Source organism: Erinaceus europaeus, chromosome 20 (assembly GCF_950295315.1).
Source record: "Erinaceus europaeus chromosome 20, mEriEur2.1, whole genome shotgun sequence".
Lineage (NCBI taxonomy): Eukaryota > Metazoa > Chordata > Mammalia > Eulipotyphla > Erinaceidae > Erinaceus > Erinaceus europaeus.
Window position 1 is genome coordinate 9,766,645 of NC_080181.1, and position 27,885 is coordinate 9,794,529.

The following is a 27,885-nucleotide window of genomic DNA, read 5'->3' on the forward strand; positions in this document are numbered from 1 at the left end:
ACTGGAAATGAGTTTATCAACATCTTAAATTGACACAAAGTGGGTCATCATTGTCTGCTCATCTCAGATGCATGGGAGAGGGGAATAGGACTAAAAATATAGAGAAGAAAGTCTTATTCCTATCTTCGTCAGCTGCATCATCTTCAAAATATCCTCAAGATGGAGTTCTGGCTAGGAATTAGTAACTGACACCTGTTTGTCCTCTTCTCTCATTGTTACTGAATCAAAAGTTTGTACTGCTTGACATTCAGATGACCAGTTTAAGTGAGAGAGCAACCAATTTAATCTGGCTCTAGTGATCCTGATAGCAGACTTGAGTCTCAAAAAGCCATCTTTCTTGGGAGTCAGTCGGTAGCACATCGGGTTAAGCGCAGGTGGCACAAAGCACAAGGACCGGCATAAGGATCCCAGTTGGAGACCCCAGCTCCCCACCTGCTGGGGAGTCGCTTCACAAGCGGTGAAGCAGGTCTGCAGGTGTCTATCTTTCTCTCCCCCTCTGTCTTCCCCTCCTCTCTCCATTTCTCTCTGTCCTATCGAACAACGACAACGACATCAATAACAACAACAGTAATAACTACAACAATAAAACAAGGGCAACAAAAGGGAATAAATAGATAAATATTTTAAAAATCTTTAAAGAAAAAGCCATTTTCCTCTTGGAGAGGGACAGGGCTTATAAAGAGTAGTGGGCGGGGCCTGGCAGTGATGCGCCCAATTAAGCACACCTACTACCATGAGCAAGGACCAGGTTGAGCCCTGCCTTCCCACCTGTATGGGGGACGCTTCATAGGTGGTGGAGCAAGTCTTCAGGTATCTGTCTTTTGCTCCCTCTTTCTAGCTCCCATCCCTCTCAATTTCTCTCTATCTTATCAAACAAACACAGAAAGAAAGAGAATTGGAAAAAATGACCTCTGGGAGTGATGGATTGGTAGTGCAGGCATTGCGCTCCAGTGATGACCCTGGTGGCAAAAAAGAAAATGGTAGTGGGCCAGTGGGAGAGAAGAGGTTCTGTCATATGGCATGAATGGCCAGGGTCTGCCGGTCTGACCTTTATAAAGCTTTGAGATGACATCATTAAACAGTGTCCACATGACTGCTCCCTAGTTTAACACTCCATTAGAAAGAGGACACAAGGCTAAAGGGCAGAGGGCAATGAGGACAGCAAGATGGAGTCTGTGGTGCTCACTAACGCCATGTCTTGTGGACCTATCACTTACTGTTCTTTCACTCTTGATACTCCTCATATAGTCAATGTTGACAAATAGTTGAACAGCAGGTTTCACTTAATTGTTGGTTCCCCGCCCTGCATGTACTGCCCCTTCCTCCTGACAGCAATTCTTTTTCCTGTCGGAAACATGGAACTTTAGGACTTTCAAGTCCAGCACTTGAGCCATAGCACCACCTCTAGTGTCACTTCTGTGACTGCCAGTTGGGCTTGGGTAGGCAGCTCCCTTTAGAGTGGAATTGTTACGGTGGCAACAGCCAATTAGCATATTCCTTTCCCCTTTAATGATTTTTGTTTTTTAATTGCCACCAGAGTTGGGGCTTAGTACTTGCAACAACGAATTTACCACTCCCAGTGGCCAGGTATTTCCTTTTTTTTTTTTTTTTCTTTTTTAATAGAGACAGAGTAATTGAGAGGGAAAGGTAAGGTATGTGTAGATAGAGACAACTATAACAGTGCTTCACTGCTTGTGAAGCTTTCCCCCACACGTGAGACCAGAGGCTTGAACCCCAGTCCTTGGGCATGGTAATACGTGCACTATACCACACAGTGCCTGATTTATTTATGTTTGTTTATTTATTTGTATTTATTTTTTTAATTCCACAAAGGTTGTAGCTGTGGCTCCATGCCTGCATGATGAATCCACTGCTCCTGGAAACCACTTTTTTCCTTTTAATTTTTATTTGTTATTGCCATCAGGGCTCAGTGCCAGTGGCTATTTTTCCTTTTCCTCCTTTTTTTATTTTTTATTTTATTGGGGGATTAATGTTTTATATTTGACAGTAAATACAATAGTTTGTACATAACATTTCTCAGTTTTCCACATAACAACCCCCACAAGGTCCTCTGTCATCCTCCTTGGACCTGTACTCTCCCCGCCCCCCGAGTCTTTTACTTTGGTGAAATACACCAGCTCCAGTTCAGGTTCTACTTGTGTTTTCTCTTCCGATCTTGTTTTTCAACTTCTGCCTGAGAGTGAGATCATCCCATATTCATCCCATTTTTTATTTTTTGTAATAGGAAAGATAGAAATTGAGAGGGTATGGGAAGACAGAGAGGGAGAAAGAGAGACACCTAAAACTATTTCATTGTTTGGGAAGTTTCCGTCCTGCAAATGGGAAGTGGGGGCCCAAACCTGCATGGTGATGTGCACGACCAGGTGTGCGCCATTGCCCTGCCCCTTCCATTGCTTTTTATTTGATATGACAGAAAGAAGTTGAGAGGGGTGGGGGAGGTAGGGAGAGAGAGCGAGCGAGCGAGAGAACTGCAGCACTGCTCCACCACTCATGAAGCTTCCTCCATGCAGGTGGGGACTGAAGCCTCGAACCTGGGTCCTGGCTCATGGTAAAATGTGTTCGACTGGCTGCGCCTTCACCTGCCCCCTCTGGCTCAAAGTCTTCCGGGGAATGGCTGTGGAACCTAATTACAGCTAATTTGGTGGGAGATGGTATTTTCCAGGGCTTCTCCCCCTTTTGCATAAGCCACTAAACATGATTCACTCTCATTGCATGTGAAATGCAGCATTAGACAGTGAACAACATAGCAACCCCTTTATCCTCAGGGAGCATCGTTCTAGTGGGAGGAAGCAGATAGCAAGCAAGAGGTGTCAGTGTTCAGAACCAAGAGGAGGAAAAGATAAGGGAAAGGTGCTAGGGAAGTAAAGGGGGTGCGGTTTCCATAGAGCTTTCTAGATCAGAATGAAAATGTTCACTTTTAGTATTACCATATATATACAAAAGAAAAGTGTGAACTTAAGATGATAGTATGTTTTTTCTTTTTTTTCTTTTCTCTTTTCTTCCTTCTCTCCCTCCCTCCCTCCCTCCCTCTCTTCCTTCTCTCTTTTTTTTTTTGCCTCCAGGATTATTTGTACTATGAATCCACTATTCCTGGAGGCCATTTTTGTTGCCCTTGTTGTTATTGCTGTTGTTGGGTAGGACAGAGAGATATTGAGAGAGGAGGGGGAAGACAGAGAAAGACACCTGCAGACCTGCCTTACCGCTTGTGAAGTGACCACCCCCTGTAGGTGGGCAGCTGGGGGCTTGAACTGGGATCCTTAAGCCAGTCCTTGTGCTTCATGCCTTGTGCACTTAACCTGCTGTGCTACCCTCCCTTCCTTCCTCTTTAATTGCCACAAGTGTTAGTGCTGTGGCTTCATGCATGCTTGATGAATCCACTGCTCCTGGCAGCCTTTTTTTTTTTTTTTTAATTCCCTTCCCCCTTTATTTGATAGGGCAGAAAGAATTTGAGAAGGAAGGAGGAAATAGAGCAGCAGCCTCGTGGTGGCACACCTGGTTAAGTGCACATAGTACTAAGTGGAAGGACCCATGCAAGGATCCAGGTTCGAGTCCTGGCTTCTCACCTGCAATGGGTACGCTTCACAAGCAGTGAAGCAGGTATCTATCTTTCATTCTCCCTCTACTTCCCCCTCCCCTCTCAAAAATTTCTCTGTCCATCCAATAAAATAGAAATAATGGCTGCCAGAAGCTGTGGATTTATAGTGCTTGGCACTAAGCCCCAGCCATAACCCTGGAGGCAAAAAAAAAACAAGTGTGGGAGACAGACACCTGCAGTACTTGATTCATAGCTTCTGACATGAAACTTCCCTTTTGCAGGTGGGGAGCAGGGCTCCTACAGGGGTTTTTACGTGGCCGTGTGTGTGTGTGTGTGTGTGTGTGTGTATAACCAGGTGTACTATTGTCCAGGCCCCAAGATTATGATGTTCTGATAGTTTTTTTTTTTTCTCTCCCCAAATTGGATGTATTGCCCATGTTCTGTGAGGTTCTGGAAAGGAAGACAAAGAAAAAAAAAAAACTTGAGTATAAAATCAGACACTACTCAATTGTGGCACTTAGTTGGACTTGACACTTCGTGAGAAATGGTTAAATGTGTATGTGACAAGTGAAAACCAAAGTGTAACTTTCAGGGAATCATACTTTTTACCATGTTTATGCATTGAGTAATGTACTATTTGAAATGTCAATTAATCTACTCTTAGAAGGCAGTGAATTATTGGAGTGTAGCAGGGGCTAAGGTTTTTTTTTGTTTTGTTTCTGTTTGTTTTCGCCATCAGGGTTACTGCTGGGGCTCAGTACCTGGTGGCTATTCCTTTTTTTTTTTTTTTCCCTTCCTTTGGTGGGGGGAGGGAGAGAGAGGGAAACAGAGAGAAAGAGACACCTTCAGCATTATTCCAACACACATGATGCTTCCCCCCCCCTCGCAGGTGGGAATCAGGAGTTAGATCATGTATGGCAGCATGTGCGATTCACTAGCTATGTTACCACCCAGCTCCATTTCAGAATAAATCTTCAGTGACGTGATAGGGAGGATTTATTTATAAACTGATGGTTACACAATGTAGCCACTGAAACCTCTCAAAGTCAGAAACTCAGGTCTGCACACATAGAGCCAGCGGCAGTATAAATAAGGCTCAAGATCTCAGCACAAGGGGTTAGGTGGTGGCACACCTGGTTAAGCACACAAAGTACTATGCACAAGGACCCACGCAAGGACCAGGGTTTGAGGCCCTTCTCCTCCCCTCTTCCCCACCTGCAGGGAGGTTGCTTCACAAACACGGAAGCAGGTCTCCATATCCCCCGCCCCTCTCAATTTCTCTCTGTCCTATCGAATAAAATGGAGAGAGAAAAAAAAAATGGGAAGAAATGGCCACCAGGAACCATGGATTTGTAGAGCTGGCACTGAGCCCCAATGATAAATAACCCTGGAGGAAAAAAAAAAAAAACCTCAGCAAAATTACCAAGAGGCATGTTTACAATGGCATGTTTATTAAACAAATGCTCACGAAAGATTTTCTCAACAGCAGCAAATGCTATCTCACCACATCACATCTCCCTTATTAAGGGAAAAATGACAGTCACAACAAGGTGGATGGTTCACATTATCTTCTCATGTTCTGGGGGAGTAGGGGGTGGGGGTGATGCCAGTAAAACCAGTCTTCTCACTCATTTTCTTCTGTGTTCTGTGCGAGAGCAGTGTTCTCATAGGACCTCTTTTTCTTCATCTCCTCTCTGGCTAAGTGTCCCCGGAAGGCTGCTTGGATTTTCACAGCAGCGTGCTCCTCCTTTTCTCTGTCCTCTTCAGAAAACTCCTTCATGCACAGTAAAACAAGAAACTCTCTAAGATCTTTTATATTGAGGTCATAAAAATAATTGCATACATTTAATCCATTTAAGGATGCAACAGCCAAGATCTGTTGATTCCTGAGGGAATTTTATATATTGTCACATTATGTACCAAATGGTGAATTTCAAAATAGCAGGCATTTCATTTTGTCACTCTTTAATATGTTGATGCAATAAAGTATCATTGCCAAGTCCCCTCACACCCCCAACATAATTCCTGCTAAACAGTTTGCTGAGCAGCACCATTTTTTTTTGGGGGGGGGAGGAGTAAATTAGAATCCTTGATGCATGGTGAAATATCAAGACCAATAGTAAATATGATGGTCCAAAATCATGATCACATAAAATGTAAACTTATTTTTTTAAAAAAAGACTTTATTTATTTATGAATGAGAAAATAGAAGGAGAGAGAAAGAGCCAGACATCACTCTGGTACATGTGCTGCCAGGGATTGAACTCAGGACATCATGTTTGAGAGTCCAATGCTTTATCCACTGTGCTACCTCCTGGACCACTAAAATGTGAACTTCTTAATTTCTCAATGATAAGCTAATCAAAACCACATATTTAAAGCGGATTGCCAAAGAAAAATCCATTTAGTTCAGTAGTGTCAGCTTTCTATGCTAAGTTGAACTTTTGTATACAGCATCTTATTTTAAATTTTTTATTTTATTTTATTTTATTTATTTTGATAGAATAGAAGAAAGTGAGCGGGGAGAGGGGAAGAGACACTTGTATCACTGCTTCATCACTTGTTTAGTTTTTCCCTGCAGATGGAGACCAGGAGCTTGAACTTGGGTCCTTATGCCTGGTAATGTGTGTGCTCAACTGAGTATGCTACCAGCCAGGCCCCTGCTTCTTCTTTTTTTTCCTTAAAGTTTAGGTTTCAAGTAGAGTACACACCTCATAGTTCATGAGGACTCAGGTTTAAGTCCCTAGTTCCCACCTTCAGTTATGCGCGCACACGTGTGTGTGTGTGTGTGTGTGTGTGTGTGTGTGTGTGTGTGTGTAGGAGGGCTTCACAAATGGAGGAGCAGTGCTACAAGTGTTTCTCCTCTCTGTCGCTCTCCCTCCACTCTTCATCTGTCCCTCAATTCTATCAGGAGAAAGAAAGAAAGAAAGAAAGAAAGAAAGAAAGAAAGAAAGAAAGAAAGAAAGAAAGAAAGAAAGAGGAAGAAAGGAAGGAAGGAAGGAAGGAAGGAAGGAAGGAAGGAAGGAAGGGAGGAAGGAAGGAAGGAAGGAAGGAAGGAAGGAAGGAAGGAGGGACAGAAAAGAATGACAGTTGGCAAGCGGGAGCAATAGAGCTGTGTGGGCACAGAGCCCAGATGATAACCCTGGAAAAGTTACAAAAATTAGGAATCGTTTACAGACGTTGAGGTCTACAGAATGGGGCTGGGAGCTAGCTCACTTGGTAGAGTGCACATCTTGCTATATGCAAGGCTCTGGGTTTGAGCCCTGGTATCACATGGCAGCTCCATGCATTTATTCTTCCTCTCTCTCTCCTCTCTCTCTCTCTCTGTCTCTCTCCTCTTCTCTAAATAAATAATGAAAACATTGGACCATATCAGTCCATCTCAAGCATGAGGTCTTGGGTTCAATCCCTGGCAGCACACGTACCAGAGTAAAATACTAGAAAAAAGAAAAAAGTAAAAGTACTGCAGCTCAACTGGTAGAGCCTGAACTCACATGCCTGAGGCTCTCAGTTTGATCCCTGGCATTCTTCAGCTGGTACTCTGGCCCCTCTCTCTCCCTCTCTCTCTCCCTTTCCCTCTCTCTCTCCCTCTCCCTCTCTCTCTCCTTCTCCCTCCCTCCCTCCTTCCCTGTATTCCACCATCCTCCCTCATGAAGCCCTCTTATGCCATATGAAGTAAATAAGGTAAGTCTTTAAAAACAAGTATAGATCTTAAGTGTGCAGTTCAGTAGATACACAAATATAGGTATGTCTATAAATGATCTACCGCTTAGTTTGATGATTGCTATCTAGAAAGCAAAAATAGCAAATTTAACAATATGGGTAACAAACTAGGTACATAGTTGGAGTGCAGTTTCAAACTGAATGCTGTCCTCCATTGTAGGAATCCAATAGTATATAGCAGTCATAACTCACAAAGGGTGTGACCGGGGTCTCCTCTTGCACAGATGTCTGAAGCTTTTCTTTTACAGGCTCGCCTTTCTCAGGTGTTTCTGGCTCCTGGAGAAACGTGAGACAGCCAAATGAGTAATGTTCCCAAACTAGTTAAGTTCTGAATCAAACGACTTGATGGTAATTAAATATTACCGTGAGTTATTAAGAAATAATGGGAATTAAAGTATAATGATCTTTTAACAAGGCAACTAGGTCGGAAGAAAAGGTAGAAAAGTCTCAAATAAATAAAAATTGTGGATAAACAGACACTATAGACCAAGGGACTCATTAGCACATTTGATCTTTTGCTTGTGAAATGTGTACAGTGCCGTTGTTTTGTAGTAAAAACCAAACAGCCATACTAAACATTGATAAGGTGCTTTAATAGGTTCTCAATAAAATAAAAAGGGGTGATGATAATTTTTTTTAAACATCTGTTTTTTTTTTAAATTTATTATTTATTTATTCCCTTTTGTTGCCCTTGTTGTTTTATTGTTGTAGTTATTATTGTTGTTGTCGTTGTTGTTGGATAGGACAGAGAGAAATGGAGAGAGGAGGGGAAGACAGAGAGGAGGAGAGAAAGATAGACACTTGCAGACCTGCTTCACCGCCTGTGAAGCGACTCCCCTGCAGGTGGGGAGCCGGGGTTCGAACCGGGATCCTTATGCCGGTCCTTGTGCTTTGCGCCACCTGCGCTTAACCCGCTGCGCTACAGCCCGACTCCCAATAATTTCTAAATTAGGAGCAAAATATAAGCCATTGTGGGTTTTTTTTTACCATTGTGTTTTTTAGAATTTTTTTATATTTATTTATTTTCCCTTTTGTTGTTCTTGTTGTTTTTCATTGTTGTTGTAGTTATTATTGTTGTTGTTACTGATGTTGTAGTTGTTAGATAGAACAGATAAATGGAGAGAGGAAAGGAAGACAGAAGGGGGAAAAGAAAGATAGACACCTGCAGACCTGCTTCACCACTTGTGAAGCGACTCCCTTGCAGGTGGAAAGCCGGGGTCTCAAACAGGGATTTTTGCTGGTCCTTGCACTTTGCTCCACATGTGCTTAACCTGCTGCGCTACCTCCTAACTCCCACCAGTTTTTTTTTTTTTTTTTAGATTTTATTTATTTATTTATGAGAAAGATAGGAAGAGAGAGAAAGAACCAGACATCACTTTGGCACATGTGCTGCCGGGGATCGAACTCGGGATCTCATGCTTGAGAGTCCAAAGCTCTATCACTGTGCCACTTTCCAGACCACCCATTATGTTTTTTAATGTAGGGTTAGGCTGACATTTTTCTGAATCTTGTAGGTTAAAAACATAAATCAAGAGGTAACTTTTCTATGAAGAATGATTTAAATAGAAAAAGGGAAAGAAGGGAAAAAATAATAGAGCCTTCTTCCCCTTTTTTTTTTTAATAGAAAAAGGGAAAGAGTTCTGCCCATTTTGATGTAGTTTGAAATCTTCCTCTAAACACAGAGATTCTAATTCAAGACTTATGGGGAGAACTTTTTTTAATTGATAAAGTAGAAATTCAGGGACATATAAATTAATCAAACAGAGCCTTTAGATTTCAAAAGAGAAATGAAAAAGAAGCACCCTGAAATTGCTGTGTGACATGGGGATTTAAAATCTTCAATGTTATCCTTTTGATTTCAATAAAACATGAGTAAGGGAATCTAGCTGAATGGAAATAAACAGAACACCCCCATATCTGGCAAGTACAAATGGATGGAACTTCACTTTTGAACTAATGGAATAAGTGACAGCCATTTCCCCAGGAAATTCCCCAAAGCAGAACTGCAGAACACCATCAAAACTTGAACTTTGTTAATTCCTCTTAATTCTAATGTCTGCTGGTACACTGTGGTTAATGCATTATTTCAGTGGTGTATAAATACTCTTCTCAGAGTTTAATGAACCTGCAAACTACTAGGGGGTCTTCTGATCTGCAGGCCTGGGATAGGGTCTAAGACCTTGCATTTCTAAAGCTTTTAATTGGTCTAGTGATACTGGACCCATCCCACACAGCCCTTCTCAGTCATGCTTCTCCTCTGGATCACAGGCACAGGATGTTTTCAGTTCTTCCAAGGGTAGAATCAGTCTTTTTTTTTTCTTTTTTAATATTTATTTTATTTATTTATTCCCTTTTGTTGCCCTTGTTGTAGTTATTATTTGTTGTTGTCGTTGTTAGATAGGACAGAGAGAAATGGAGAGAGGAGGGGAAGACAGAGAGGAGGAGAGAAAGATAGACACCTGCAGACCTGCTTCACCGCCTGTGAAGCGACTCCCCTGCAGGTGGGGAGCCGGGGTTCGAACCGGGATCCTTATGCCGGTCCTTGTGCTTTGCGCCACCTGCGCTTAACCCGCTGTGCTACAGCCCGACTCCCAGAATCAGTCTTAATACAAAAGAGGCACTCATTCGCTACATGCAATGGGAGCCTTCAGTTTAGGGCTTAGTTTGAGGAAACTTGGTTATGAAAGGTTAGTTGTGAGAGTGTTGCTAAAGAGAAGATAGGTTAAACCTCTGAAAAGGTTAGCTTTTTTTTTTTTTTAAGAGAGCACTGATCTGCTCTGGTTTACAGTGGTGCAGGGGATTGAACCTGGGACTTAGAAGCCTCAGGCATGACAGTCTGTTTGCATAACCATTATGCTATCTACCCCTGCAAAGGTTAGCTTTAAGGGAAAAAAAACTCTAGCATTACAATATTTCATTCTAATCATTCTATTGTAAGATGTCATTGGTAATAAAGCAACTGAACAAATAATGCTTTATTTTTAAGAAATACTCATTAATTCAACAAATATTTACTGAGTATCTGCTGTTGCTAAGCATTGTGATGATGAGATTTGAAGGGCAGAGTAATTTTCTAATTTTCTTTTTTTAAAGCTAAATTGCCAACTTTCTTTTTTTATATTTATTTATTTATTCCCTTTTATTGCCCTTGTTGTTTTATTGTTGTAGTTATTATTGTTGTTGTCGTTGTTGGATAGGACAGAGAGAAATGGAGAGAGGAGGGGAAGACAGAGAGGAGGAGAGAAAGATAGACACCTGCAGACCTGCTTCACCGCCTGTGAAGCGACTCCCCTGCAGGTGGGGAGCCGGGGTTCGAACCGGGATCCTTATGCCGGTCCTTGTGCTTTGCGCCACCTGCGCTTAACCCGCTGCGCTACAGCCCGACTTCCCTTATTTTCTAATTTTCAAGTATATTCTTTCTGTTATCATTTCTAAAAAATTAAGCTAAGTATCTGTAAATGATTCAGTTAGTTTTAGAATTTCTTATCAGAAAAGTACAATTTAATAAGGTATTTGTGATGCCTTTCATAGTTCTTATGATTCTAAGGAAATAGCAATAATCTCTACTTTGAAAGCAGAGAAGAAACAGCCAGAATCAATCAGTAACTTCCCAGGACCTTACCTTGAATGCATGGTTGTTATAGAAGCGGTCGTCTACCTTAGCCCCCCATTCTGCTGGATCAAAGTTGGTTTCTAAACAAAAATATATAGTTACTTGAACTTATGTTGAGCTCACTAAAGTAAATATAAGTCACAAGTTCTTTACTGACAGTTGAAAATCGTATTGACCTTTTATGTAACCTAGCGACAGACAGAGTCAGTGATCATTAAATAGATGACATTAAACGTTAGGTGATATTTCAGGGCTATTAAGAAAGGTAGAAAAACCATTCCTATCTCCACAGAATTTATAGTAAATTGAGAGGGTGAGAGAGAGAGAGAACATTCAAAGCTATGTATTTGGAGGCCGGGTGGTGATGCACCTGGTTGAGCGCAGATGTTACAATGAGCAAAGACGTGGGCTGGAGCCCCCAGCCTACACCCACAGGGGGAAAGCTTCACAAGTGGTGAAGCAGGGCTACAGGCGTATGCCTCTCTCCCTTTCTATCATCCCCTTCCCTCTTATTTCTGGCTTTCCCCTCTCCCCTCTCAATCTCTGTTTCTATGTAATAATAAATATAAATAAATAAACAGGGAAGATGCCATATATATGTACAGAGATTTATAAACTCATTAGTAAATGCATGAAAATGCAGTAGCCCGAATACTAAATAGCAAGGAAATTTGGAAAAGTGAAGGATGAGAAAGGATATTTAAAAATGAAGCATATCCAGGTTAAGCACAGGTGGCGCAAAGAGCAAGGACCATTGTGAAGATCCTGAAGATCCCAGTTCGAGCCCCTGGCTCGCCACCTGCTGGGGAGTCGCTTCACACGTGGGGAAGCAGGTCTGCAGGTGTCTGTCTTTCTCTCTCCTCTCTGTCTTCCACTCCTCTATTTCTCTCTGTCCTATCCAACAAAGACGACATCAATGACAACAACAATAAAAAAGGGCAACAAAAGGAATAAATAAGTATTTTTAAAAGTGAAACATATAGGGGGGTCAGGCGGTGGCGCAGCGGGTTAAGCGCACGTGGCGCAAAGCGCAGGGACCAGCGTAAGGATCCCCACCTGCAGGGGAGTCGCTTCACAGGCGGTGAAGCAGGTCTGCAGGTGTCTATCTTTCTCTCCCCCTCTCTCTCTGTCTTCCCCTCCTCTCTCCATTTCTCTCTGTCCTATCCAACAACAAAGCAACGTCAACGATGGCAATAATAACCACAACGAGGCTGCAACAACTAGGGCAACAAAAAGGGGGGGAAAATGGCCTCCAGGAGCAGTGGATTCATGGTGCAGGCACCAAGCCCAGCAATAACCCTGGAGGGGGAAAAAAAAAAAGTGAAGCATATCACATAGTAAAATGACATAGACAGGAAGAAATATGTATAATTAAACAGAATTTTTAACTCTTCATTAAGGAAGAATAACAGAGCAAATTCCATTGTGAACATGACTCAGATTCAATAATTAGAAACTCGTGATTTATCACATATTGACCTATAACCCTACTTACTTTACTGCCTTTTTTCTTCTTGAGTTAATAGCAGACATTCTCTTAGTCTATGAACAAAATATTTATTTCACTATGACTCTCTAGCTATAAAGTCACAATCCCATGATCACGTTTAACAATACTATCACTAAAATTCACAAACCACACAAATTTTAATATTTTATATTAAAAACTATATATTGGCCTATTCAAATCAGGACCCAAACAACAGGCACAAAAAAGCCTTTTTTAAAAAAGTGTTTTTAAAATCTTCTTTAATTAAAAGCTCCCTACCTCTTATACTGCATTTTCCCCTTGCAATTTATTTGCAGATGAAATTGGATCATTTTTTCCTTTGTAGTTTTCCACAGGTTAGATATTTCTGATTCCATTCCCATGATGATTTTTAATAAATTCCTCTGCCTTTGAATTTCCTGTAGACTGGTAGTCAGATTTGATTACGGTTTGATTTTTTTTTTTTAACTTTTGGCAAAACAATGTTCTGCATTGCAGAAATGGAATTTATGGGCTAAAGGTTAAAGTCATATATAATTTTGGTGATTTTACCAATCTTCCCTCTTTGATATTTCATCATTTCAACAACAAACTTGAATGTTTATGTTCCATTTAGTTTTGTTTAGAATAAAGTGGCAAACTTCACTTTTTGCCAATCTGATGATGATGAGGGGGCAGTGATTGGTGGTGGTATCTCAGTATAGTTCTGATTTGAGTGTCTGTTATGTGTTAAACTAGTTCATGTTTTAATAAGGGCCATTTGCATTGTTTTTATAAGGGGGGGAGAGAGAGGGGCAGGCCAGGTGGTGGTGCATATGGCTGAGCACACGTTACAATATTCAAGGACCCAGGTTCGAGACCCTGGTCCCCACCTGCAGGGGGAAAGCTTTGTGAGTGGTGAAGCAGTGTTGCAGGTGTCTCTCTGTTTCTTTCCCTGTCACCCCCTTTCCTCTCAATTTCTGACTGTCTCTATCCAATAAATAAAGATGAGAGAGAGAGAGAGAAGCAGGCAGGCCAGAGCATCATTCAGATTTGGTTTGTAGTACCAGAGGCTGAAACTGGAACCTCAGGATGCTGAACTAGCTCCCTAGGTTTGCATTATTTCTGTATCAGTTATTTGCTCTTGCCCTCCCCTTTTTATATAGAATTGGTTTATTTACAGTGTTTAAAATTTTTTTGTCATGCAGGCCTTTAAAATTATATTTATGGGATAGAGACAGCCAGAAATCAAGAGGGTAGGGGGAGATAGGGAGGGAGAGACAGAGAGACACCTGCAGACCTGCTTCACCACTTGTGAAGCTTTCCCCCTGTAGATGGGGACCAGGTGCTTGTACCTGGGTCCTTGTGCACTGTGACATGTGCGCTCAACCAGGTGCACCACCACGTGGCCCCTATTTACAGTTTTTCAGTTAGATTTACTAATCTACTACATAGATTGCAAATATGTTTTCTTAGTTTGATATTCGTGATTTTTTTCTTCCTAAATTTTTTTTTTTTTTTTTTTTTTTTTTTTTAGCTAGAGGCAGAGAGAAAGTTAAAGAGACCACAGCACCACAGTTTCCTTTGATGTAGTGACGGCCACACTCAAACCTGAGTTGTGTCTATGGCAAAGCAGCACACTATCAAAATGACCTATTTTGCTAGCCCCTTCTGGTGATTTTTACCATGTGAAAGTTTGCTTTTATGTTGTCAATATTATCATTACTGTTCCTAACTGCTTTTTGGATTTTAAAATAACTAACAATGTAGCTATTAGCATTTCTCCTCCTCTTTTACATTATAGAGAAATTTATTCGTGTTTTCTTCTAGTATTTGCATGGTTTCATGCTGGGATAGCCTGAGGGTGCTTCTTCCCTAGCAAGTGCTCTCTGGGTTGGAGAGAACTCGACTGGAGCCAACCTAGGCTGCTACGTGGAAGAGGGATCAGGAACTCATGCCTCATGCTGGGCTAGTGTTCTGGGACTCTCAGCCAGAAGGCAATTCAATGTTTAATCAGAAGAGCAGCTGTATTTATACTCACCAAGAAGGAACTAGTAGGGTGGAAAACAGGATGTGACATAGAGAGAGAGGGCGCAACGAAAAAAGAGTGCAGACTAGTGGTGGAAAACAGGGTGTGACTAGGAGAGGGGGCGGAGTGGAAAAAGAGTGGGAACCAGTGGGGATGAAACCAATGCCCTGCAGGCAGGGCGGTTATTAGGTAACAGTGGTTATGTAAATAGACCAAAGCGTTAAGCAGGGGGGAGCTGGCTTACTGCCCAACAGTTTCATTTAAATATATCTACGCTTCCATCAGTCTGGAACTCATCCTGGTATATGGTGTAAGGAGTTAACCCAACTTTATCTTTTTCCATCAATATTACATCATTTTATTTTAAAAAACCAACCTTCAGAAGAGCAAGGCAGTGGTGCACCCAGTTGAGTTCCAAACCCCTGGTCCCCACCTACACAGGGGAAGTTTCATGAGTGGTGAAACAGTGCTACATATGCTTCTCTTTCCCTATCTCCCTCCCCCCCTTTTTTTTGCCTCCAGGGTTATTTCTGGGGCTCGGTGCCTGCACCACGAATCCACTGCTCCTGGAGGCTATTTTTTTCCCTTTTGTTGCCCTTGTTGTTTATCATAGTTGTTGTTGTTATTATTGTTGTTATGATGTCATTGTTGTTGGCTAGGACAGAGAGAAATCATGAGAGGAGAGGAAGACAGAGAGGGGGAGAGAAAGACAGACCTGCAGACCTGCTTCACCGCTTGTGAAGTGGTCCCCCTGCAGGTGGGAAGCCTGGGGTTCGAACCACTTTGCACCATGTGCACTTAACCCGCTATGCCAGTGCCCGGCCCCCTCTCCCTCTCCTCTTAATTTCTCTTTGTCTTATCAAGTAAAAGAAAAAAAAGGGGGTGAGGAAGGAAGAGAGAGAAAACCAGCCAGCCAGCCAAAAAACCAAGAAAAAAAAAAAAAAAGGAGGGCTGGGCAGCTTATTGCACATACTACCCAGGCTCAAGGACCTGGGTTTGAGCCCCCACTCCCCACTCGCAGGGGAGAGTCTTCATGAGTGATGAAGCAGGTCTGCAGGTATCTATTTTACTTTCTCCCTCTCTACTCCCCCTTCTCTCTTGATACCTGTCCTTTCAAATAAAAATAGAAAGAGTGAGAAAAAAAAAGAAAAAAACAGCCACCAAGAGGGGTGGATTTGTACTGTTGGCACTCAACCCCAACAATAACCTTGGTGGAAAACAAACAAAAACCTGCATTGGCTGAAATTATCTTATTCTTTAAAAAGCCAGTCTTATTTTTCATAGTGATTTGAGACACTACTTATATACTAACACATTTTCTGTTGCACATATAGAAAATATCAAGACTACTAATTCCCTATGAAGAATGCTGGTAGGGGATTCCTTGTGTTGGAAAACATAGGATTAAAGGCTTTTTTTCTCATTTGGAGACTCAGTTTTTATACCTGTATCAGTTGGATGACTCACCACTGCTTTACATGAGTAGAAATGGGTGAGATGTTTAATTTTTTTTTCCAAATAGGTTTACCCATTTTTCCTTAGTTAGCTAATATTCTGAGACCATTAATTTGAATCACTAGTTGCTTAAAATACCGTGATCTGGTAACAGTGATTCCAATGTTTTTGTAAAGGGATGTTTCTGAGGTCTAAAATTAAATGACTAAAGATTTTTTTACTGCATGAATTTGTAAAATTAATGTTACAAGAACACAGTTAAATTAGTGCTGTTACTATTCACCTCTTACTCTGCAAGGTTTCTCAATAGCTTTCTTCCTGCCACTTAACCACTGACTGGATATGGAAAAGCCCAAGAATAGTCAGAGAAGTGGCAGAGAGTTTAAGTTCTGCTAGGATTGAACAAAGAAGGAAGCAGAGTGTATAGAGGAGTACAAGACTTGTACTAGGTATTTTTCTTCTGTAAAATGATTTAATACAGATACTTATTTGCTCGTGGTTATTTCTAGTCACCTTTTATACTCTGCAGGAATACTGTAACCAAAATTAATGATAATGGCTTATACAAAACAGTTCTCATCAACAATAGGTTTTTAGTGGAAACTTATAGCTGTAGTAATTCCTATTTTCAGTTCTGGGCCAGCTCTTCATTGTCATGAATCTTCAAGGCTGAGGATTTGAAATTGCTATAGTAAAAGTTACTATTCACATGAATCTTAGTCTCTGAGCAGAATGGGACCATGAAAATACAGAAAACCACCATAACTTCTGCTATAACTTAACTTTCCAAAGTAGTTTTTCCTCTGTGCCTGTATTGAAACCATTTCATCTTTCCCAGCAAATAACACTTTTTTAAAAAACTAAGTCGTGTAGAATGCCCCCTCCCACGCACCGCCAGTACTTGTAGAGCAATGTCAAGTAAGAAGAGTCAAGATACCACTCAGGATTACCAGGAAGATACCCAGGAAGACCAGTCAGTTGTCTGACAGGTACAGGAAAAACCCTCTGGAAAATAGAGAACTTGGGGGTGGGGGAGGATATTCTAAGGTTTCCTGCCACCCGAGGAAGGTGTCCATGAGAAAAGGACCATAAAGTTCTTCGCTAGAAATAGGTAATCTTCAATAATGTGAAATAGCGCCGTTTAAGAGAACCTGTCAAAAAGACACGTTTTTAAATAGCAAGAACTCTTATTTGAAGTTACCTGCCGTTCTGTAGGAAAGGAATGGTTTTAAGCAAGTCTTACCAATATCAAATGCTTAGGCTTTTATTTTTTAAAATGTCTACTTTTAAAAAGCTTACTCTCTCTTTTCTCTAGAAGATTCTCAAAATATGCTGCTGCAAAAGCTGGTATATTGTCCGGTTGCTCCCTCAGAATTTCGCGTGTTAGCCCTTCTAGAAGATTCCCAAATCCTTGTGGAATTCGGTAGTGGGTGTTGGAGAATGGAATCGACATCTCCTTGGAAGGAACTGTCTACTGTACCTAGAGGTTCATTAAAGAATACTGTCTGTAAATTGTTTTTTCTGATTTTACCTAAATGATCACAACTATGACATCAAATTATTTGTGAAACACAAGATTTTCCAATTCAGCCCTTTTCTCCCTAATATGACCTATGTTTATCCAAAGAGTTTTGACTTTTCCATTACTAGAATATTACAAACACTGGCTCACAAGGTACGATCATTTAAACAGTGGAAAAATCAGGGGCCAGTGGTGGCGCACCTGGTTGATCGTACATGTTACAATTAACAAGGACCCAGTTTGAGCCCCCAGTCCCCACCTGCAGGGGGAAGGCTTTGCAAATGGTGAAGCAGTGTTGCAGATGTCTTTCTCCCTTTTTAGCACCCCCTTCCCTCTAGATTTCTGGCTGTCTCTATCTAGTAAATAAATAAAGATAATAAAAAAATAACAAGGAAAAATCAGAGATTTTCACTATAACACGATGATGTCTTTTGTTCTCTGTTGCTCTCCATTAAAAGTAATTTTTGCTATACCACAGGAATTGAGAGAGTGATTGTTGAAAGAATTCATTATAAATTGTGGAGAAGAACCTGCTTAGGATGTAAAAAAAAAAAACCAAAAACTAAGTTGAAGTAGGGCTGGCAAAGGAGGTTTGCCATGTCTGTGACTTAAGTTTGAGCTCAGCCCCCACCTACCACATTGAAGGAAGCTTAGGTCCTGTGGTGTCTCCCTCTCTCTCTCTCTCTGCCTCTGTATTTCTGTCTTTAAAAAGTAGGCTATAGCTGTGGTTCTAGAAGCCACTGTAGGGAGTCTGGCGGTAGCACAGCGGGTTAAGCGCACATGGCATAAGGATCCCGGTTCGAGCTCCCGGCTCCCCACCTGCAGGGGAGTCGCTTCACAAGAGGTGAAGCAGGTCTGCAGGTGTCTGTCTGTCTCTCCCTCTCTCTGTCTTCCCCTCCTCTCTCCATTTCTCTCTGTCCTATGCAACAACGATGACATCGATAACAACAACAATAACTACAACAGCAATAAAAAGCGACAAGGGCGACAAAAGGGAAAATAAATAAATAGAAGCCACTGTAGCCTGTTGAAGACACCTCCCAGTTAGTCTCCCCCCTAGTTTCCACTGGTGAAGCACAGACCTTTGATGCTTCAGCACCTGGATACTCTGGAAGGACCCAGGGTTGGGGTGGGGGTGATGGTGGGGTCTTGGTTTTTGCAATCCCAACCTCGAGTTTGTTTTGGAGGGGGGGGGTTCTCAAATAATATTTTTGCTTTTGTCTTGACCAGGTTTTTTTTTTTTTTTTTTACCTGCCTCGGACACAAGGGCTGAGTAAGGGCGGAGGCCAGGCAGGCGGGACCCCCAGGGAAGAACCTGCTGCTGCGAGATCCGGCAGAAGCCCAGTAAGAGGGGGAGTGGCAGGGGGGCTGCTGGTGTGTATGTTGGGGGGTAAAGACAGTTTTGAGGGAACAGGAGACTGGGTTTGGTTGTGGAAATGCCTGGGGAGCCCCGAATCGATCCGAGGAGGCGGTGGGACGGACAGAAAGGGCGACACAGGTCTATTGGGGGGACTCGGCGCTCAAGAATGGGCTGTCCGGGGACCCCCCCATTCTGCCCTGGGGAGCCCGGGGTGCGTGGCGGATCTAGAGAGGCGAGGGGATCGATTTTGGAGGGCGAGTGGAAGAAACCGCCTCACCTCGTTCTCTCTCAAGAGCTGGGGTCGATGGTTCCGGTTGTTTTTCTCGTTGCCGGGTAACCGTTGTTTTTTTTTTTTTTTAATTGAAGTACGGCGGCCGAGAAGGAGAGAGAGCCGGCCTCTCCGGGAGGCCGCGGAGCGCTTCGCAGACTGAACAACCTGGGAAGGGCGGAGTCAGGCCCCGCCCCTATGTGCGCTGGCCCCGCCCCGAGACGCGCTGACCACGCCCCTGTGTGCGCTGGCCCCGCCCCTATACGGGCCGGCCCTTCCCCCGGCTCATCTGGCGCTCACTTCCGGGCCCCGGTGCTGGGCTGAGCGACCCTCATAGTCATGGCCGTGCCAGGCCTTCTGTTGGGGCTGGTGCTGCCCTTAGTCCTGCTGGTCGACCAAAGTGCAGGTGAGGCGACGCGGCCAGGCCCTGCCCGTCAGCCTGCGCCGCTCCAGCCCTCGACCCCATTGGCCTCTTCCTCCGCCCAGAACCGCTTTCCCGAGGCCGGGGAGGATCCTCCCGAGCGGGGCCGGGCGGCGGGGTCGTGGCGCGGGTTGGGCGCGGCGCCCCTCTGCTCCCTCCCTTTGCGCTGCGGGCGGAGGGTGGGGGGGCTCCCTGCCACCCGCCCTGTGCGCCCAGGCCCACGCCCCCCGGGCCTTCGAGTAACTGTCGGGGAGCTCGCAGGGAAGGGGGCGAAGCTCGTTAGAGAATATTTGGAAACAGGTGGCTGAGTCACCCGAAACATTAGAGCGCTGCCCCCTCAGCGGTACCCCCGGGGAGGGCTCGCTCCAGGCGGGGCTCCTGGGGGAATTCAATCCCACTAGGCTGAGTGGTGATGAGGGAGGGCTCAGATCTAACAGCCCCCTCACTGGCTCAGAGTAGGGAAGACTCAGCTCTTGAGTTCTTAAGGTGCAGCTTGCAGATGGAGGGGTGCTCGGATGGCTTGGTGGAGGAGTGACTCTAGTCCGGGTTAGAGCCTTTCATTCTCCATCCATGCCCCAGGCTGGACACTGGGTCAGCCCACAGAGAAACCAGAAGTTGGAATCTGCTTGCTAATGCAAAGTAAAGTGATAATGCTACAAGATTTTTTTTTTTTTTAAAGCCCCCTCTCCGGGCTACTCAAGTAGTGAACACCACAGATCCCTGGTAAGACATGAAAAGTGAGGTGGGAGAATGGAGGACAGTAATAACAGCCGCTGTCCTTTGGAACACCCCCCCCCCCTCGCCCCAGTATCTCAAACCAAACAAACGCAGCCCATTAGGGTATAGTAGTAGTGCTTAGTGTCCTATTTCCCTAGTGACCTATGGCCCAGCATGTAAGGTAGAGGGAAGGTTAAACTTTTATTTTATTTTATTCTTTTACCAGAGCACTGCTCTGCTCTGGTTTGTGGTTGTGTGGGGCATTGAACCTGGGATTTCGGAGCCTCAGGCATGAGAGTCTCTTTGCATAACCATTATGCTGTCTACTCCTGCCCTGGGAGGTTAAAGTCTTAAAGACTGTTCTCCTTAACAGCAGTATGTTACTCTTTGTTTAGGTCATACTGTCACATCAGTGTCATGAATATTGACTATATTTTCTAATCATCAATGTTCTAAACTGCCTTCCCTTCCCACTGGGTTGCATATTCTGACATTTGACAATGACTCGAACACCCATGGGCCTTCCACCCACCTTAAGGACCAGGGTTTGCTCTTTTTTTGTTGAGGAAATCTTGGGATTTCCTCCCCAGTGCCCACACTAGCTCTGCACCAAAGGAAGCCTATGCCCTTTGTTCACTTTATTTTTAATGACTACGTTTGACTCCTTCAGGACACCAGTCCTGTTTTTCTAGCCCAACACTTACATGAAGAAAATTTAAGGATCTAAAAAAAAAAAAAATTCAAATGTCAAGTGTCTTGTGTCAGACAAAAACAAGACTTGTGCCCTCCCCCCCCAGCTTTTCTTGTTCTCCTTTTTTTGCCTGTTGCTCTATTCCTTGGGAAAGTTCCAATGACTCCACTTAACAGCTTGGAATGTGAGCTTTAGAAGGACAGGGGACTTGACATTTCTTTGAGCTGCCACCAGTGTCTAACTGCCATAGAGTGAGGCTTGTGGTCCCTTGGGAATTGAGGTGGCTTGGTTGCTACTCACCTGGTAAACTACCTTTGTGGCTTGAGGCCAGTCGAAGTTCAACGCAGCACATTGACACTGTGCCTGTTACAAGTAAGCTCCCAGGTACCATGGTAGAATGGAAGCTCCCTGCTGGCAGGCATTTGTAACCTTTATATTAATTTTTCTTCCACTGTTATATACTCAGTGCTTTAAATACTTCTTGGCACACAATAGGCAGCACTCAATTTTTGTGAATTAACTAATAGGAAAGCTGTTTTTAAGCATTACTTCATGTTCTTGGTCTCAGTCTGTTGATCAATAAATAGCATAGTTTTACCTCAAGGTGTGAAAGCTTCATTCCATCTCTAAATTCCTTTATTTCTGAGTATAGCTGGGCTCACTGAGGTTCAGTAAGCAAACCTGGATTGGCAAAAATGACTTACAAAGGTATTCCTCAGCCAATAAAGCGCACAGCCACTGTACACCTATGCAGAGAACCAACCGTTTGTTTGCAAGGGCTCTTATGCAAGTGGCAGGAAGCTCTCACTCCTCCTGCCCATTCCCACCTCTCTCTGCTTCATTCTAAGGCCTTTGGCTTTCAGTTTTTATTCCAGATGAAGCACCTACCCAAGACAGGGCCTGCCCACACATGTGCCTCTCCCCTTCTCTCCAGCCAGTTGCCAAGGAGCTTATGCAACTGGGGTGTTAAGAGTCTCAGAGCATTCTGCTTATGGTAGCCATGAATCTCTAGCCCAGAGGCCTTCTGGTCCATGTGGGTTTCATGGTCATCACAGGGTGGAGGTTATGTAGGGCCTGGGCTCTTACTGGCAGGACAGGTAGGCCACCTTCCACTCTGCAGGAAACTGTTCATTAGCTGCACTGCTCTTAAGCATAGCTGAAGGCATCATCATTCGTAGCTTCCAGGAGGAAAATGTCAACTTATTAGTTCTTATTCTCTTTCCTGCCTATCATTTTTGTTTAAAGCCCTTGGGCAAAAACCTTAAATTTGTTAATTGGTTTCTTCTAGGGATTTTACCTGTTTTGTTTAGACTTAAAAAGGATATAACTTAAGGAGTATTTTTTTAATCTTTTTTTTCCCCCTTGTTAACTTTTGATGTACCCACTGATATTTTGGATAAATGCTTGTGATTAATCAGACACTTTGCTATATAGGCTGGATGTTAAAAATAGGAATAGTCTCGTTAAAGTGAGTCCATATTCAGTCTTGTTAATGACTCTCTGGAATAGATTCCAGCTCCAAGTGTTCCTCTTGTTCTGTTTCGTAAGTGTGGTTTGTGAAATGGGTAAAACTGCAACTAAAGATTTTTGCTCAGACATTTTTGACCTATTCTCTCTCACTGATCTTGTCTTATTTATTTATTATTACCATTTTTTTTTTGCTAACAATCCTGAATTTACCTTGGGCAGATTTGTCACAGATATTTATGACTGCTTATTTAGAATGTTCAGTGGTGGTGAGGGGGGTCATTTGAGGGAGACTGGCAGTGCTGGGAAGATGGAGAGAGAGTGGAGAAGGACTGGAGAAGGCTGTGTTGGAGAAAGGCAGGCTTTCTTCCCAGCTACTAGGATTGGGTGTGGTAATGGAAAGTAGGGGAAGGAAGTGGTTTATTTTTCTCATAAATACCATCTGTGGGGTTCTTAAAAGGAGCATTTTAGGGAGTTGGGGGAGAGAGGGACAGGCAGCATAGAAGACCCAGGAGAGAAGTGGCCCCTGGATGGCTGCCCTAGGCTCTGGGCTCCCTTACTGGTTACCCTGTGCTATACGACATATTGGGGGAAACTGTCCTCAGTATGTTGCTTATCTAATTACAAGCCAGAGCTAGTTTTAGAAGACTGAAAGAACTGGATTTATTCAAATTCACTGCTATAAAGACTGTTTATTCTTTGCAGTTTGAGATTCAAGCAGGCACGAATCTCCTCCAATGAATTAGCAGAAATCAGAGCTAGTTTCAGAAGATTAGTAGAACTGAATTTATTAAAATTCACCTGTATAAGGACTGTATATTCTTTGCAGTTTAGCTAGACTCAGTCCTGGATGAAAATACCAAGGATGCTCTAAGCATTTACTGAATTGTGTAGGTGATGTTTTCCGCTTTGCTTCATACATTGATGACTACATGGTGCTGCAGAAGGAGCCTTCAGGGGCAGTGATTTGGGGCTACAGCACATCCCTTGCCGAAGTGGTAGTGACTCTGACCCAGCAGGGGAAGCCGGTCATGAAGAAAACCACCTACGTGAGAGGTAAGGTTCAGCTTTTGTCTTCTTCTGCCACCTGCTGGATGATCAAAACATGAACACCAACGCTCAAATTCAGATTCTTCATCTACCGCATTCCCTCACCCACCCACACATCCATCTGAGCGATTTGCCATGTACTGGGGACATGAAGGAAAAAGAAACCCGAGTTCAAGCCTTTTTTCCTCGAGGGAGCAGGAACATTGGGAATAGGCATCAGACCATAGAGTGCAGTGTGATAGATGCTGTGATGCATATACAAGGGAGCATAGGACAGAAAGAACAAGCACTTAACTCAGGATGAACGGGTGACATTGGATCCGCTTCATGTGTAAAGGAGAGATACAATTGGGCGATGGTCCAGAACCCAGGCTATATCATTCACTGTCTGGGTTCAGGTCCTCTCTCTGTCACGTCATGGCAGTATAACCTTGAACGCATTACTTCACATTGCAGTATCACAGTTTTCTTGTTTATAAAGTAGAAATAATAGTAGTATTTACGATCATTGTCATGTAAAAAGTGCTGAGTAAGTATGACCTTATTTTTGCTGTGATTATGACTACTTAGTCCATCACTCAAATATTTACTGAGTGTCTGTTTTATGCCAGTTCTTGTGACAGGTATTGGTGACGTAGTGGCTAGCCAATGAAATGTGGTCTGTTCCCTAGTGAAAATTATAGGCTAGGGGTGGAGGCAGAAATGCAGATGTGGTGGGAGTGCTTGGTAGGGGTAGTTAATTTTGACTGGGCTCCCCTGGAAAGATGAGCTGGGCAGACTTGGGAGAGGATTTCCCTGGGCCAAGGCTGGAGCACAAGTGGATGTGCATTGAAGAGTGGCTGACCAGTTAGTTTGTCTGGAACACGGATTCATGCTGATGATGGGTGACAGGAGACAAGGTTGGAAATGAGTGATGAAACTCTCACTGCTGAGGACAACAGGACACTTCGTTGGATCTGAAACAGCACAAAACACAGTCATCTGTGTACATTAGAAGGTTGACTCTGGCAATCTCTGTGGAAGAGGAATGAGACCCCCCACTCTAGAGGTGGCAGGACCTGTCTGCAGGCTGTTAGGGAGCGCACTCAGGCAATAGATAACAAGGACTAGACCCAAGTCAGTGGCTTTGAAGGTGTGCAAGAACATGGGAGTCAGCAGCCTCTTGAATAGAGAGGTCTTGCAATGGGGCCTCTGTCTAGATGAGATAAAGATGGAGAAGACGAGGGGGGGGGCGGGCGGTGGCACACCAGGTTAAGCGCACATAATACGAAACACAAGGACTTGCTCATGGATCCTGGTTCCAGACCCCAATTCCCTGCTTGTGGGGGTTGGGGGGGGTGTTCGTATCACAAGTGGTGAAGCAGATCTGCAAGGGTCTATCTTTCTCTCTCCCTCTTTACCTCCCCCTCCCCTCTTAATTTCTCTCTGTCCTATCCATTAAAGTGGCTTCCAAGAGCAATTTATTTGTAGTGCAGGCACCGAGCCCCAGCAATAACCCTGTAGGGAAAATAAATAAATAAACTAAAATGTAGAAGTCAGTGTGAGGAGAAGCCGAGCTGGAAGCCGCTAGATGCAGGAGGCTTTTTTTTTTTTCTCTCTCCTGTTGCCCTTGTTGTTTTATTGTTGTGGTTATTATTGATGTCGTTGGTTGTTGGATAGGACAGAGAAATGGAGAAGGGAGTAGAAGACAGAGAGGGGGAGAGAAAGACACCTGCAGACCTGCTTCACCACTTGTGAAATGACTCCCCTGCAGGTGGGGAGCCGGGGCTTGAACCGGGATTGTTTTGACCGTCTTTGTGCTTCATGCCATGTGTGCTTAATCTGCTGTGCCATCGCCTGACCCCCCTGATAGGGGTTCTTTATAATCATTTCCACTCAGTAGTCATTTAAAAATACTGTATACTAGGCATAGATGAAATAAGGTAGACCCTTCTAGTTCCTGGATTCTAGGTGGTAAGAATGTTATTGGGTCAAGCTAATATTCCTGAAGAGTAAGCACAGGGTGGTGGAGAGGCTGTTTCTGTTAAATTTAAATGCTTTGGTGACTTGTAGGCCGAACTGAAAAGGTAGAATTCAAGAGACTAGCAGTACTTCCTGTTTTGTGTTCTGGCCATTTTAGGAATGAACAGCACAAAGCATAAAAAGTGGTGTTCTCAGTAAATGACATTTGTATAGAATTCCAAAGAACAGCTGTGTTTTAAATGGAAGAAATGAGATCTCCTAGATTTTGATGATTATCATTGCCAATAAATACTTGGGATTGGGACACAGAGACTACATCATTCTGTAGAGAAAGGTACAGAAAGTGCTTAATATTCTATAGCACTGCAGTTTAAAAAATATTCTTAGACATTATTTTTAGTTTTTCTCCCTTTATGCTGCTTCAGGACTAATACTTGAAGGGGCTTGGGAAGGTGGTGATGGTGAGAAAGAAATGGCAGTTGTTGGGGGCGGTGAGCCTTCTAATTTCTTGGCAGCCACAGTGAACCTGCTTACTTGTTTTGAGGTCAGCTGTATAGATATCAGAAGAAGACTTTTTATGTATGATAGACTGAGCCAGGAACCCTGAGAATGCACAGTCTTCACCTTCCTGGAACTTATTCCCTCAGCTCTATTTTCTGATTTACTAGCTTAGGTTCAGGTAATGCTCTCGTTGCTTCACTGAAAATGCTGCATCATTTGGAGTTAAAATAGCCAGCAGGCACCAAAGGGAATTGAGTGGCTCATGGATGATTGGTGATTTCCTGGTGGTGATTTCCTGGGAACAAGGGCTGCTTTACTTTCTTCTTCTTTTTTCTTTTAATTTTTTTCCCTTTATTGGGGGATTCATGTTTTACATTCTACAGTAAATACAGTAGTTTGTACATGCATACTATTCCTCAGTTTTCCACATAACAATACAACCCCCACTAGGTCCTCTGTCAACCTTTTCTGGGACCTGTATTCTCCCCACCACCCACCCCAAAGAGTCTTTTACTTTGGTGCAGTACACCAGTTCCAGTTCGGGTTCTGTTTAGTGTTTTCTCTTCGGATCTTGTTTTTCAACTTCTGCCTGTGAGTGAGATCATCCCCTATTCATCCTTCTGTTTCTGACCTATTTCACTCAACATGATTATACTATTCAGCTTTTAAAAATGGCTGCTTTACTTTCTTTTCCCCCTCTCTTGGTCCCTCCCCTCCCTCTCTTCTTTCCTTCCCCTCAGTGTACTACTGCCAGTGAACTCTTCCTCCACCCAATTTCAGGGGAAAAGAAAAACAGATGGATAGCTAGAGAAGAGAAACCACAGCACCTCTCTGCCACATGGGAAGCTTCCCCTGTACCGCTGAGCTCCCACAAGGTGATGAGGGCTCAAAGCTGGGTCCCTTCATACCTGGCAAAGTATGTGCTTTGCTGAGTGAGTTATCATTCAGCTCCTGCACACTATTTTCTTTTCTTTTTTTTAATATTTATTTCCTTTTGTTGTCCTTGTTTTATTGTTGTAGTTATTGTTGTTATTGATGTTGTTGTTGGATAGGACAGAGAGAAATGGAGAGAAGAGGGGAAGACAGAGAGGGGGAGAGAAAGACAGACACCTGCAGACCTGCTTCACCGCTTGTGAAGCGACTCCCCTGCAGGTAGAGAGCCGGGGGCTCAAACCGGGATCCTTAGGCCGGTCCTTGTGCTTTGCGTCACGTGTGCTTAACCCGCTGTGCTACAGCCCGACTCCCCCTATTTCCTTTTCTTTTTGCCTCCAGTTGCTGAGGCTCAGTGCTTGTACAATGAATCCACTGCTCCTGGTGATCACTTCTTCCTTTTTTTTTTTCTTTCCATTTTTTTTTATTTGATAGGACAGAGAGAAATTAGGGAGTGGAGGAGACAGAAAGGGAGAGAAAAAATATAGATACCTGAAGACCTGCTTCACTGCTTGTCAGTGTGAGGAGAAGCCGAGCTTTTTCCCCTCTTCTCTCTCTGGGTCCTCATGGAGTTGGAGTTCAGGGCCTTCCGGTTATCTTCTCTTAACATATCTTCCCCCTCTGGGACTGTCAACCAAAATTCTTCTTGGGGTGCAGAAGGTTCTGGCTTCTGGAACTGCTTCTCTGTAATTGCTCTGCTGTAAAGTGCTTCTCTGCTGGACATGGATATTGGCAGGCCAATCCATCTGACGTTGGTTGATTTGAGAGTCTGCTTTGTCAGTACAGCCCAGGGCAAAGGTGACTTTCTGCTGCTTGTCCGATGGAGAGTGGTGCATGGAAAGAGCTCTTAGTACCACTGTGAGGAAGGAAGGAAGTGAGACTTCCTAGAATGGAGAATGTAAGGAAGTAGAGATGTTAAAGTAACAAAGTAAGAACTATAGACACCTGGGCCTGGGGTGGTGAAGAAGCTTCCAAGGCTGTTCTCTGTTGTCTGAGAAGAAGAAAGGAGATTTCGAGAGTGAATGAGAGTGTCTGCCATTCCTCCAGAAGAAACCTGAGCTTCTCAGGAAGCCAGCTGGATGGTGAGTCTCGACTCTTCATGGCCAGTAACTTCACTGTATGACTGTTCCCAGGGGACTGGGGTCAGAGTTT

At 43.5% G+C, this 27,885-nt stretch overlaps 2 protein-coding genes across 3 annotated transcripts in view; one reads left to right on the forward strand and one right to left on the reverse strand.

The window, feature by feature from the left end:
- Nucleotides 1–4,986: 4,986 nt before the first annotated feature.
- Nucleotides 4,987–19,130, reverse strand: SPA17 (sperm autoantigenic protein 17). 2 transcript variants are annotated; one of them, XM_007520689.3, is made up of 5 exons: nucleotides 19,004–19,130; nucleotides 17,144–17,324; nucleotides 10,902–10,972; nucleotides 7,472–7,555; nucleotides 4,987–5,330 (listed from the first exon to the last, which is right to left on the reverse strand). In XM_007520689.3, exons 2-5 carry the CDS (start codon nucleotides 17,295–17,297, stop codon nucleotides 5,181–5,183), a joined length of 459 nt encoding a protein of 152 aa, XP_007520751.1. In that variant the 5' UTR covers nucleotides 17,298–17,324; nucleotides 19,004–19,130; the 3' UTR covers nucleotides 4,987–5,180. The 2 variants fall into 2 exon arrangements, with proteins under 2 accessions (XP_007520751.1, XP_060035830.1); XM_060179847.1 differs by lacking the exon at nucleotides 19,004–19,130 and adding an exon at nucleotides 18,618–18,894.
- Nucleotides 19,131–19,197: 67 nt separating this feature from the next.
- Nucleotides 19,198–27,885, forward strand: part of SIAE (sialic acid acetylesterase) — a 39,969-nt gene continuing 31,281 nt past the window's right edge. Inside the window, exons 1-2 of the mRNA XM_007520690.3 lie at nucleotides 19,198–19,400; nucleotides 23,185–23,346. Of these exons, the coding sequence (XP_007520752.2) occupies nucleotides 19,334–19,400; nucleotides 23,185–23,346 (229 nt within the window). The 5' untranslated portion in view covers nucleotides 19,198–19,333. The remainder of the gene's footprint in view (nucleotides 19,401–23,184; nucleotides 23,347–27,885) is intronic.

What these genes read in the sequence shown, in the direction of transcription:
- SPA17 (XM_007520689.3), bottom strand. Translation starts at nt 17,297, where the DNA reads ATGTCGATTCCATTCTCCAACACCCACTACCGAATTCCACAAGGATTT. An exon ending in TCTTCTAGAGAAAAGAGAGA is followed by an intron (nt 10,973 to 17,143) that starts GTAAGCTTTTTA and finishes ATTTTTGTTTAG; the next exon opens with AAACCAACTTTGATCCAGCA. An exon ending in AGACCCCGGTCACACCCTTT is followed by an intron (nt 5,331 to 7,471) that starts GTGAGTTATGAC and finishes CTGTGCATGAAG; the next exon opens with GAGTTTTCTGAAGAGGACAG.